At 41.9% G+C, this 12,733-nt stretch overlaps 3 protein-coding genes across 3 annotated transcripts; all 3 read right to left on the bottom strand. All coding sequences in view use genetic code 12, as the record gives it.

Moving 5' to 3' along the window:
* Window positions 1–1,457: 1,457 nt before the first annotated feature.
* Window positions 1,458–2,825, bottom strand: PVL30_002152 (uncharacterized protein; the record flags this gene model as incomplete). The annotated part of the gene is made up of 3 exons (XM_061119306.1): window positions 1,458–2,229; window positions 2,277–2,304; window positions 2,522–2,825. 3 exons carry the CDS (start codon window positions 2,823–2,825, stop codon window positions 1,458–1,460), a joined length of 1,104 nt encoding a protein of 367 aa, XP_060975289.1.
* A 2,391-nt stretch (window positions 2,826–5,216) lies between these two features.
* Window positions 5,217–6,761, bottom strand: PVL30_002151 (uncharacterized protein; the record flags this gene model as incomplete). The annotated part of the gene is made up of 2 exons (XM_061119305.1): window positions 5,217–6,031; window positions 6,458–6,761. 2 exons carry the CDS (start codon window positions 6,759–6,761, stop codon window positions 5,217–5,219), a joined length of 1,119 nt encoding a protein of 372 aa, XP_060975288.1.
* Window positions 6,762–9,152: 2,391 nt separating this feature from the next.
* Window positions 9,153–10,553, bottom strand: PVL30_002150 (uncharacterized protein; the record flags this gene model as incomplete). The annotated part of the gene is made up of 2 exons (XM_061119304.1): window positions 9,153–9,967; window positions 10,250–10,553. The coding sequence occupies 2 exons, from the start codon at window positions 10,551–10,553 to the stop codon at window positions 9,153–9,155; spliced, it is 1,119 nt and encodes a 372-aa protein (XP_060975287.1).
* Between the last annotated feature and the right edge of the window lie 2,180 nt (window positions 10,554–12,733).

Raw genomic sequence — 12,733 nt, 5'->3', positions numbered from 1 at the left:
TCATTTACAAATAGCAGAGTGTATACAAAAACAGAAAGGTGTGTTAATATTAGAAAGAAAAGTGTAAAGATTAATAGCAAAAGTCATCGAGTCCCCCACCTTGATGTGTTCCTGAAAACGAGTGAAAGCTGTATATGTTAAACGAGCGAAGATGCAGGTGCAATGGGAGATACCAAAAGTGTGTGCGTGCCAGTGACGGATAAAATAAGTAGTAGCAGGGCCCTTTGTGGTGTATGAACACGGGCACACTTTTTGGCGAGCTCCCCTTCTTTGGGATCATGGCTGGGTTTGTGATATAGTCGGCCATGGAGCAGCAACATCAATAGTAGAAACAGCAATAGCAGGAACAGCATCAGCAACAGCATCAGCAACACCACCAGAAATAACACCAGAAATAACACCAGAAGTAACACCAGAAGTAGCACCAGAAGTAACACCAGAAGTAACACCAGAAGTAACACCAGAAGTAACACCAGAAGTAACACCAGAAACATCCTTGACAAATTTGAATGGCATGGTTTAAGTTTGGTCGACACTGGATAGCACACACTATGATAAATATGTTAAGTATAATAAATATGATAAATATTAGTGGTGATAGCGGTCGTAGTAATGGTGGTGGTGGTAGTGGTGGTAGTGGTGGTAGTGGTGGTAGTAGTAGTAGTAGTGGTGGTGGTAGTAGTAGTAGTGGTGGTAGTGGTGGTAATAGTAGTAGTAGTAGTGGTGGTGGTGGTAGTAGTAGTAGTGGTGGTGGTGGTAGTAGTAGTAGTAGTGGTAGTAATACTATTACTTCACGAGCAAACAATGATTTAATGTAACATAAACAAATCCCGAAAACGAAAGTAGATTCCGCAAGCTCTACTTCTGCACCATCTGAAACAACTTGCACGGTGACTTATACAACTCAACCTGTGATTATATGATCCCGCTGTGCCTTGTTGATACTCCTAGTGCATATGCGTCCTCGACATTTTTCGTTCCCCGTACAAGATCATACGACAAAGGCGCCATTTTGTCGCAGGATCTGCCAAGTTCAGAATAAATGTGTGAGTCAGCAGATACACTAGTGCAATGTTGTGGTAGGCTATGGGAAACGGTAGCAGAGGTCAGTGGGCTCCCCCTGCTTTGGGATCATGGTTGGGTTTGTGATATAGTCATCCGTGAAGCAGCAACAGAGGTAACATCAGAAAAAGCAGCAGGAATAGCAGTAGGGATATCAGTAGAAATAGCAGTAGAAATAGCAGTAGAAATAGCAGTAGAAATAGCAGTAGAAATAGCAGTAGAAATAGCAGTAGGAATAGCAATAGAAATAGCAGTAGGAATAGCAGGAATAGCAGGAATAGCAGTAGGAATATCAGCCACACGGGTTTGCTTTTCATTTTTTGTCTGCAATTAGCACCAGTGATTAGGTTGAAGATGAATGGGTAGAAGATGGGCTAAGAAAGAGCTCGACTCCTTCAGATTGATTCAGAGCTTGAGGGTCTCAGATCGCAGCAAAACATTTCGGCCAACTTTCTCTGAATAAAGGATTTTTCTTTTCTAGGACGTTGATATATGCGATCAAAGTCCTTCATCTTCAATGGACCTTCCACCAGGTTCAAATGAAAATTGAAAAGATTGTAAATCCAAAGAGCATACTTCTCAGACAATTTGCGCCTACTCTGACCTAATCGAGAGACCCCGCTTGGACTGTCTTTAAACCAATCATCAATATAATACCAAACTCTATGGTCCCCATCATCTGCATATGCAGCACATATTACAAACTTGAAGCCGTATCTTTCTTTGGCAGCTAGAAAAGATACGTCTTCTAAAAAGCGATAATTATCCCACCAATCCCAAGCCTCATTTTCTGGGAACTTCCGAGTTTCTGTGAGCCTGAAATTGTTGGGATGGCGACGTGATATAGCAGATTCCTTGCCATTCCGGGAAAACTTGTATTCCAATAAAAACTCTGTCCTATAGTCGAGATTGCGTGTTACAACGAAGTATTTGGTTTTCGTCTTTAACTGCATCTCGACTAATTGAAGGACAGGTATAAGTAGCGACTCATACTCGTCCTCGCCAAGTATTTCAGGGAGCCACCTGATCACATTTTCAAATTCTCTCTTTGTGACCCGGTGTACAATAAACTTCCTATCACCCGATTTGTAATTTCCATTCTCAAGTTTTGTGAGTCCTTGAGAAATGGACTGTACGTATTCGGAATCCGAGAAGCCCATTGAAGCTCTGATTTCCTGACACAGTCGAGGACAGTATGACTCTACGTTTGCTACAAACTTTCCGTATGTGAAAGGTTTGCAGCTGTTGTTGTTGTTGTTGTTGTTGTTGTTGTTGTTGTTGTTGTTGTTGTTGTTGTTGTTGTTGTTGAGGTTGTTGTTGTTGTTGTTGTTGTTGTTGTTGTTGTTGAGGTTGTTGTTGTTGTTGTTGTTGTTGTTGTTGTTGTTGTTGTTGTTGTTGTTGTTGTTGTTGTTGTTGTTATTCATCTTCTTCTTCTTCTTTCTGTTGGGATGCAACGCACGAATGCCGGCAACCATCCCCTTAGCCAAAAGAACCCTTTCAGCTAACTCCTTCTCCTCTCTCCTCTCTTTAAACCATCCAAATGGTCTAAACAGGGGGAATTGTCTCCTCACCAGCTTCTTTTCCTCCACGTCTTCAGCGCCTAAATCTACCTCGTAGAAGGTTTCCGACCCTGTAGCCGGTGAAGGAACCGATACTGGTGAGCCTGATGTCTCCCCTGGAATTGGATACCGAACATTGCGTTCGGCTGGTTCTGCCTCCTTTGACTTGGAGGCGGTGTTAAAAAGCTTCTTAAAAATTTTCATTTTAGAATTTGATTAAGTAAACTAACAGGTAAAGTCTGACTTGTTTAAAACGTAGTGAGACTTTGGTTGTGGGTTTACTTCTGGCGAAAGAAGAAGGAAAAGAAAAAGAAAAAGGAAAAGAAGAAGAAGAAAAGGGCAAAAAAAGGTTTGAGGTCACAAGGGTTTTGTTTGTGGATATTTATACTTCACCAAGTAGCCCTCTCGCCACGCCTTGTGGTTGGAGACTAACAAGTAAATTGTGTTATGCCATATACATTGTGGTTGCAAAACCCGCGAGGAAGTGAGGGGAACAGAAGGGCGTGTGCAATTGTATACGCTACCAAATGCTTCATAACAAAAAACCAAATGGGTGCTGCCAAATGGGGTGTGGCCAATAGTGTGTGACCAATAGTGTGTGGCTGTAGCAGAAAACGGACGACTAGAGTGAATGAATTGTATGTTTGGATGCATGTTGGCTCAACACAATCTACAACCTTATACATCCTGCAATGCATTCTATCTCCACAAACAATTCTCGACGGATTGCCGTCAAGCTTGCAACGAGTCGAGAATTGTTTGTGTGTGTTGATTATTCCCCTGAGTTTGGTGCGAATTTACGGGAAAACTTTTTTCTGCTGAAGTTTGAGGACAATTGTGGGCTCAGCTGCCCACTGTAGTGTTTTTTGTAAAGTTTTTTGTAAAGTTCTTTGTAAAGTTTTTTGTAAAGTTTTTTGTAAAGTACACACGCACCCGCGCGCGTCCATCTTACGTGTATATTACGTGTATCTTAGGTTGACTCGTTCACAGCAGCTCACGTGCGCGTATACATACACATACTCCAACCCGAGATACTCTAGTTTGCAATGACAGCGATTGCGCGAAATATACAGAACGTCCAATTTGAGAAATAATTTGTAGGCAGAGTGCGAGATAGAAGAATGGTTCATTTACAAATAGCAGAGTGTATACAAAAACAGAAAGGTGTGTTAATATTAGAAAGAAAAGTGTAAAGATTAATAGCAAAAGTCATCGAGTCCCCCACCTTGATGTGTTCCTGAAAACGAGTGAAAGCTGTATATGTTAAACGAGCGAAGATGCAGGTGCAATGGGAGATACCAAAAGTGTGTGCGTGCCAGTGACGGATAAAATAAGTAGTAGCAGGGCCCTTTGTGGTGTATGAACACGGGCACACTTTTTGGCGAGCTCCCCTTCTTTGGGATCATGGCTGGGTTTGTGATATAGTCGGCCATGGAGCAGCAACATCAATAGTAGAAACAGCAATAGCAGGAACAGCATCAGCAACAGCATCAGCAACACCACCAGAAATAACACCAGAAATAACACCAGAAGTAACACCAGAAGTAGCACCAGAAGTAACACCAGAAGTAACACCAGAAGTAACACCAGAAGTAACACCAGAAGTAACACCAGAAACATCCTTGACAAATTTGAATGGCATGGTTTAAGTTTGGTCGACACTGGATAGCACACACTATGATAAATATGTTAAGTATAATAAATATGATAAATATTAGTGGTGATAGCGGTCGTAGTAATGGTGGTGGTGGTAGTGGTGGTAGTGGTGGTAGTGGTGGTAGTAGTAGTAGTAGTGGTGGTGGTAGTAGTAGTAGTGGTGGTAGTGGTGGTAATAGTAGTAGTAGTAGTGGTGGTGGTGGTAGTAGTAGTAGTGGTGGTGGTGGTAGTAGTAGTAGTAGTGGTAGTAATACTATTACTTCACGAGCAAACAATGATTTAATGTAACATAAACAAATCCCGAAAACGAAAGTAGATTCCGCAAGCTCTACTTCTGCACCATCTGAAACAACTTGCACGGTGACTTATACAACTCAACCTGTGATTATATGATCCCGCTGTGCCTTGTTGATACTCCTAGTGCATATGCGTCCTCGACATTTTTCGTTCCCCGTACAAGATCATACGACAAAGGCGCCATTTTGTCGCAGGATCTGCCAAGTTCAGAATAAATGTGTGAGTCAGCAGATACACTAGTGCAATGTTGTGGTAGGCTATGGGAAACGGTAGCAGAGGTCAGTGGGCTCCCCCTGCTTTGGGATCATGGTTGGGTTTGTGATATAGTCATCCGTGAAGCAGCAACAGAGGTAACATCAGAAAAAGCAGCAGGAATAGCAGTAGGGATATCAGTAGAAATAGCAGTAGAAATAGCAGTAGAAATAGCAGTAGAAATAGCAGTAGAAATAGCAGTAGAAATAGCAGTAGAAATAGCAGTAGGAATAGCAATAGAAATAGCAGTAGGAATAGCAGGAATAGCAGGAATAGCAGTAGGAATATCAGCCACACGGGTTTGCTTTTCATTTTTTGTCTGCAATTAGCACCAGTGATTAGGTTGAAGATGAATGGGTAGAAGATGGGCTAAGAAAGAGCTCGACTCCTTCAGATTGATTCAGAGCTTGAGGGTCTCAGATCGCAGCAAAACATTTCGGCCAACTTTCTCTGAATAAAGGATTTTTCTTTTCTAGGACGTTGATATATGCGATCAAAGTCCTTCATCTTCAATGGACCTTCCACCAGGTTCAAATGAAAATTGAAAAGATTGTAAATCCAAAGAGCATACTTCTCAGACAATTTGCGCCTACTCTGACCTAATCGAGAGACCCCGCTTGGACTGTCTTTAAACCAATCATCAATATAATACCAAACTCTATGGTCCCCATCATCTGCATATGCAGCACATATTACAAACTTGAAGCCGTATCTTTCTTTGGCAGCTAGAAAAGATACGTCTTCTAAAAAGCGATAATTATCCCACCAATCCCAAGCCTCATTTTCTGGGAACTTCCGAGTTTCTGTGAGCCTGAAATTGTTGGGATGGCGACGTGATATAGCAGATTCCTTGCCATTCCGGGAAAACTTGTATTCCAATAAAAACTCTGTCCTATAGTCGAGATTGCGTGTTACAACGAAGTATTTGGTTTTCGTCTTTAACTGCATCTCGACTAATTGAAGGACAGGTATAAGTAGCGACTCATACTCGTCCTCGCCAAGTATTTCAGGGAGCCACCTGATCACATTTTCAAATTCTCTCTTTGTGACCCGGTGTACAATAAACTTCCTATCACCCGATTTGTAATTTCCATTCTCAAGTTTTGTGAGTCCTTGAGAAATGGACTGTACGTATTCGGAATCCGAGAAGCCCATTGAAGCTCTGATTTCCTGACACAGTCGAGGACAGTATGACTCTACGTTTGCTACAAACTTTCCGTATGTGAAAGGTTTGCAGCTGTTGTTGTTGTTGTTGTTGTTGTTGTTGTTGTTGTTGTTGTTGTTGTTGTTGTTGAGGTTGTTGTTGTTGTTGTTGTTGTTGTTGAGGTTGTTGTTGTTGTTGTTGTTGTTGTTGTTGTTGTTGTTGTTGTTGTTGTTGTTGTTGTTGTTGTTGTTGTTGTTGTTGTTGTTGTTGTTGTTGTTGTTGTTGTTGTTGTTGTTGTTGTTGTTGTTGTTGTTGTTGTTGTTGTTGTTGTTGTTGTTGTTGTTGTTGTTGTTGTTGTTGTTGTTGTTGTTGTTGTTGTTGTTGTTGTTGTTGTTGTTGAGGTTGTTGTTGAGGTTGTTGTTGTTGTTGTTGTTGTTGTTGTTGTTATTCATCTTCTTCTTCTTCTTTCTGTTGGGATGCAACGCACGAATGCCGGCAACCATCCCCTTAGCCAAAAGAACCCTTTCAGCTAACTCCTTCTCCTCTCTCCTCTCTTTAAACCATCCAAATGGTCTAAACAGGGGGAATTGTCTCCTCACCAGCTTCTTTTCCTCCACGTCTTCAGCGCCTAAATCTACCTCGTAGAAGGTTTCCGACCCTGTAGCCGGTGAAGGAACCGATACTGGTGAGCCTGATGTCTCCCCTGGAATTGGATACCGAACATTGCGTTCGGCTGGTTCTGCCTCCTTTGACTTGGAGGCGGTGTTAAAAAGCTTCTTAAAAATTTTCATTTTAGAATTTGATTAAGTAAACTAACAGGTAAAGTCTGACTTGTTTAAAACGTAGTGAGACTTTGGTTGTGGGTTTACTTCTGGCGAAAGAAGAAGGAAAAGAAAAAGAAAAAGGAAAAGAAGAAGAAGAAAAGGGCAAAAAAAGGTTTGAGGTCACAAGGGTTTTGTTTGTGGATATTTATACTTCACCAAGTAGCCCTCTCGCCACGCCTTGTGGTTGGAGACTAACAAGTAAATTGTGTTATGCCATATACATTGTGGTTGCAAAACCCGCGAGGAAGTGAGGGGAACAGAAGGGCGTGTGCAATTGTATACGCTACCAAATGCTTCATAACAAAAAACCAAATGGGTGCTGCCAAATGGGGTGTGGCCAATAGTGTGTGACCAATAGTGTGTGGCTGTAGCAGAAAACGGACGACTAGAGTGAATGAATTGTATGTTTGGATGCATGTTGGCTCAACACAATCTACAACCTTATACATCCTGCAATGCATTCTATCTCCACAAACAATTCTCGACGGATTGCCGTCAAGCTTGCAACGAGTCGAGAATTGTTTGTGTGTGTTGATTATTCCCCTGAGTTTGGTGCGAATTTACGGGAAAACTTTTTTCTGCTGAAGTTTGAGGACAATTGTGGGCTCAGCTGCCCACTGTAGTGTTTTTTGTAAAGTTTTTTGTAAAGTTCTTTGTAAAGTTTTTTGTAAAGTTTTTTGTAAAGTACACACGCACCCGCGCGCGTCCATCTTACGTGTATATTACGTGTATCTTAGGTTGACTCGTTCACAGCAGCTCACGTGCGCGTATACATACACATACTCCAACCCGAGATACTCTAGTTTGCAATGACAGCGATTGCGCGAAATATACAGAACGTCCAATTTGAGAAATAATTTGTAGGCAGAGTGCGAGATAGAAGAATGGTTCATTTACAAATAGCAGAGTGTATACAAAAACAGAAAGGTGTGTTAATATTAGAAAGAAAAGTGTAAAGATTAATAGCAAAAGTCATCGAGTCCCCCACCTTGATGTGTTCCTGAAAACGAGTGAAAGCTGTATATGTTAAACGAGCGAAGATGCAGGTGCAATGGGAGATACCAAAAGTGTGTGCGTGCCAGTGACGGATAAAATAAGTAGTAGCAGGGCCCTTTGTGGTGTATGAACACGGGCACACTTTTTGGCGAGCTCCCCTTCTTTGGGATCATGGCTGGGTTTGTGATATAGTCGGCCATGGAGCAGCAACATCAATAGTAGAAACAGCAATAGCAGGAACAGCATCAGCAACAGCATCAGCAACACCACCAGAAATAACACCAGAAATAACACCAGAAGTAACACCAGAAGTAGCACCAGAAGTAACACCAGAAGTAACACCAGAAGTAACACCAGAAGTAACACCAGAAGTAACACCAGAAACATCCTTGACAAATTTGAATGGCATGGTTTAAGTTTGGTCGACACTGGATAGCACACACTATGATAAATATGTTAAGTATAATAAATATGATAAATATTAGTGGTGATAGCGGTCGTAGTAATGGTGGTGGTGGTAGTGGTGGTAGTGGTGGTAGTGGTGGTAGTAGTAGTAGTAGTGGTGGTGGTAGTAGTAGTAGTGGTGGTAGTGGTGGTAATAGTAGTAGTAGTAGTGGTGGTGGTGGTAGTAGTAGTAGTGGTGGTGGTGGTAGTAGTAGTAGTAGTGGTAGTAATACTATTACTTCACGAGCAAACAATGATTTAATGTAACATAAACAAATCCCGAAAACGAAAGTAGATTCCGCAAGCTCTACTTCTGCACCATCTGAAACAACTTGCACGGTGACTTATACAACTCAACCTGTGATTATATGATCCCGCTGTGCCTTGTTGATACTCCTAGTGCATATGCGTCCTCGACATTTTTCGTTCCCCGTACAAGATCATACGACAAAGGCGCCATTTTGTCGCAGGATCTGCCAAGTTCAGAATAAATGTGTGAGTCAGCAGATACACTAGTGCAATGTTGTGGTAGGCTATGGGAAACGGTAGCAGAGGTCAGTGGGCTCCCCCTGCTTTGGGATCATGGTTGGGTTTGTGATATAGTCATCCGTGAAGCAGCAACAGAGGTAACATCAGAAAAAGCAGCAGGAATAGCAGTAGGGATATCAGTAGAAATAGCAGTAGAAATAGCAGTAGAAATAGCAGTAGAAATAGCAGTAGAAATAGCAGTAGAAATAGCAGTAGAAATAGCAGTAGAAATAGCAGTAGAAATAGCAGTAGGAATAGCAGGAATAGCAGGAATAGCAGTAGGAATATCAGCCACACGGGTTTGCTTTTCATTTTTTGTCTGCAATTAGCACCAGTGATTAGGTTGAAGATGAATGGGTAGAAGATGGGCTAAGAAAGAGCTCGACTCCTTCAGATTGATTCAGAGCTTGAGGGTCTCAGATCGCAGCAAAACATTTCGGCCAACTTTCTCTGAATAAAGGATTTTTCTTTTCTAGGACGTTGATATATGCGATCAAAGTCCTTCATCTTCAATGGACCTTCCACCAGGTTCAAATGAAAATTGAAAAGATTGTAAATCCAAAGAGCATACTTCTCAGACAATTTGCGCCTACTCTGACCTAATCGAGAGACCCCGCTTGGACTGTCTTTAAACCAATCATCAATATAATACCAAACTCTATGGTCCCCATCATCTGCATATGCAGCACATATTACAAACTTGAAGCCGTATCTTTCTTTGGCAGCTAGAAAAGATACGTCTTCTAAAAAGCGATAATTATCCCACCAATCCCAAGCCTCATTTTCTGGGAACTTCCGAGTTTCTGTGAGCCTGAAATTGTTGGGATGGCGACGTGATATAGCAGATTCCTTGCCATTCCGGGAAAACTTGTATTCCAATAAAAACTCTGTCCTATAGTCGAGATTGCGTGTTACAACGAAGTATTTGGTTTTCGTCTTTAACTGCATCTCGACTAATTGAAGGACAGGTATAAGTAGCGACTCATACTCGTCCTCGCCAAGTATTTCAGGGAGCCACCTGATCACATTTTCAAATTCTCTCTTTGTGACCCGGTGTACAATAAACTTCCTATCACCCGATTTGTAATTTCCATTCTCAAGTTTTGTGAGTCCTTGAGAAATGGACTGTACGTATTCGGAATCCGAGAAGCCCATTGAAGCTCTGATTTCCTGACACAGTCGAGGACAGTATGACTCTACGTTTGCTACAAACTTTCCGTATGTGAAAGGTTTGCAGCTGTTGTTGTTGTTGTTGTTGTTGTTGTTGTTGTTGTTGTTGTTGTTGTTGTTGTTGTTGTTGTTGTTGTTGTTGTTGTTGTTGTTGTTGTTGTTGTTGTTGTTGTTGTTGTTGTTGTTGTTGTTGTTGTTGTTGTTGTTGTTGTTGTTGAGGTTGTTGTTGTTGTTGTTGTTGTTGTTGTTGTTGTTGTTGTTGTTGTTGTTGTTGTTATTCATCTTCTTCTTCTTCTTTCTGTTGGGATGCAACGCACGAATGCCGGCAACCATCCCCTTAGCCAAAAGAACCCTTTCAGCTAACTCCTTCTCCTCTCTCCTCTCTTTAAACCATCCAAATGGTCTAAACAGGGGGAATTGTCTCCTCACCAGCTTCTTTTCCTCCACGTCTTCAGCGCCTAAATCTACCTCGTAGAAGGTTTCCGACCCTGTAGCCGGTGAAGGAACCGATACTGGTGAGCCTGATGTCTCCCCTGGAATTGGATACCGAACATTGCGTTCGGCTGGTTCTGCCTCCTTTGACTTGGAGGCGGTGTTAAAAAGCTTCTTAAAAATTTTCATTTTAGAATTTGATTAAGTAAACTAACAGGTAAAGTCTGACTTGTTTAAAACGTAGTGAGACTTTGGTTGTGGGTTTACTTCTGGCGAAAGAAGAAGAAAAGGGCAAAAAAAGGTTTGAGGTCACAAGGGTTTTGTTTGTGGATATTTATACTTCACCAAGTAGCCCTCTCGCCACGCCTTGTGGTTGGAGACTAACAAGTAAATTGTGTTATGCCATATACATTGTGGTTGCAAAACCCGCGAGGAAGTGAGGGGAACAGAAGGGCGTGTGCAATTGTATACGCTACCAAATGCTTCATAACAAAAAACCAAATGGGTGCTGCCAAATGGGGTGTGGCCAATAGTGTGTGACCAATAGTGTGTGGCTGTAGCAGAAAACGGACGACTAGAGTGGATGAATTGTGTGTTTGGATGCATGTTGGCTCAATACAATCTACAACCTTATACATCCTGCAATGCATTCTATCTCCACAAACAATTCTCGACGGATTGCCGTCAAGCTTGCAACGAGTCGAGAATTGTTTGTGTGTGTTGATTATTCCCCTGAGTTTGGTGCGAATTTACGGGAAAACTTTTTTCTGCTGAAGTTTGAGGACAATTGTGGGCTCAGCTGCCCACTGTAGTGTTTTTTGTAAAGTTTTTTGTAAAGTTCTTTGTAAAGTTTTTTGTAAAGTTTTTTGTAAAGTACACACGCACCCGCGCGCGTCCATCTTACGTGTATATTACGTGTATCTTAGGTTGACTCGTTCACAGCAGCTCACGTGCGCGTATACATACACATACTCCAACCCGAGATACTCTAGTTTGCAATGACAGCGATTGCGCGAAATATACAGAACGTCCAATTTGAGAAATAATTTGTAGGCAGAGTGCGAGATAGAAGAATGGTTCATTTACAAATAGCAGAGTGTATACAAAAACAGAAAGGTGTGTTAATATTAGAAAGAAAAGTGTAAAGATTAATAGCAAAAGTCATCGAGTCCCCCACCTTGATGTGTTCCTGAAAACGAGTGAAAGCTGTATATGTTAAACGAGCGAAGATGCAGGTGCAATGGGAGATACCAAAAGTGTGTGCGTGCCAGTGACGGATAAAATAAGTAGTAGCAGGGCCCTTTGTGGTGTATGAACACGGGCACACTTTTTGGCGAGCTCCCCTTCTTTGGGATCATGGCTGGGTTTGTGATATAGTCGGCCATGGAGCAGCAACATCAATAGTAGAAACAGCAATAGCAGGAACAGCATCAGCAACAGCATCAGCAACACCACCAGAAATAACACCAGAAATAACACCAGAAGTAACACCAGAAGTAGCACCAGAAGTAACACCAGAAGTAACACCAGAAGTAACACCAGAAGTAACACCAGAAGTAACACCAGAAACATCCTTGACAAATTTGAATGGCATGGTTTAAGTTTGGTCGACACTGGATAGCACACACTATGATAAATATGTTAAGTATAATAAATATGATAAATATTAGTGGTGATAGCGGTCGTAGTAATGGTGGTGGTGGTAGTGGTGGTAGTGGTGGTAGTGGTGGTAGTGGTGGTAGTGGTGGTAGTGGTGGTAGTGGTGGTAGTGGTGGTGGTAGTAGTAGTAGTGGTGGTAGTGGTGGTAATAGTAGTAGTAGTAGTGGTAGTAATACTATTACTTCACGAGCAAACAATGATTTAATGTAACATAAACAAATCCCGAAAACGAAAGTAGATTCCGCAAGCTCTACTTCTGCACCATCTGAAACAACTTGCACGGTGACTTATACAACTCAACCTGTGATTATATGATCCCGCTGTGCCTTGTTGATACTCCTAGTGCATATGCGTCCTCGACATTTTTCGTTCCCCGTACAAGATCATACGACAAAGGCGCCATTTTGTCGCAGGATCTGCCAAGTTCAGAATAAATGTGTGAGTCAGCAGATACACTAGTGCAATGTTGTGGTAGGCTATGGGAAACGGTAGCAGAGGTCAGTGGGCTCCCCCTGCTTTGGGATCATGGTTGGGTTTGTGATATAGTCATCCGTGAAGCAGCAACAGAGGTAACATCAGAAAAAGCAGCAGGAATAGCAGTAGGGATATCAGTAGAAATAGCAGTAGAAATAGCAGTAGAAATAGCAGTAGAAATAGCAGTAGAAATAGCAGTAGAAATAGCAGTAGAAATAGCAATAGAAATAGCAGTA

Source organism: Lodderomyces elongisporus, chromosome 2 (genome assembly GCF_030384665.1).
Source record: "Lodderomyces elongisporus chromosome 2, complete sequence".
Classification (NCBI taxonomy): Eukaryota; Fungi; Ascomycota; class Pichiomycetes; order Serinales; family Debaryomycetaceae; genus Lodderomyces; species Lodderomyces elongisporus.
The sequence above is the reverse complement of the archived record's forward strand: the minus strand, read 5'-3'. Positions and strand labels throughout refer to the sequence as shown.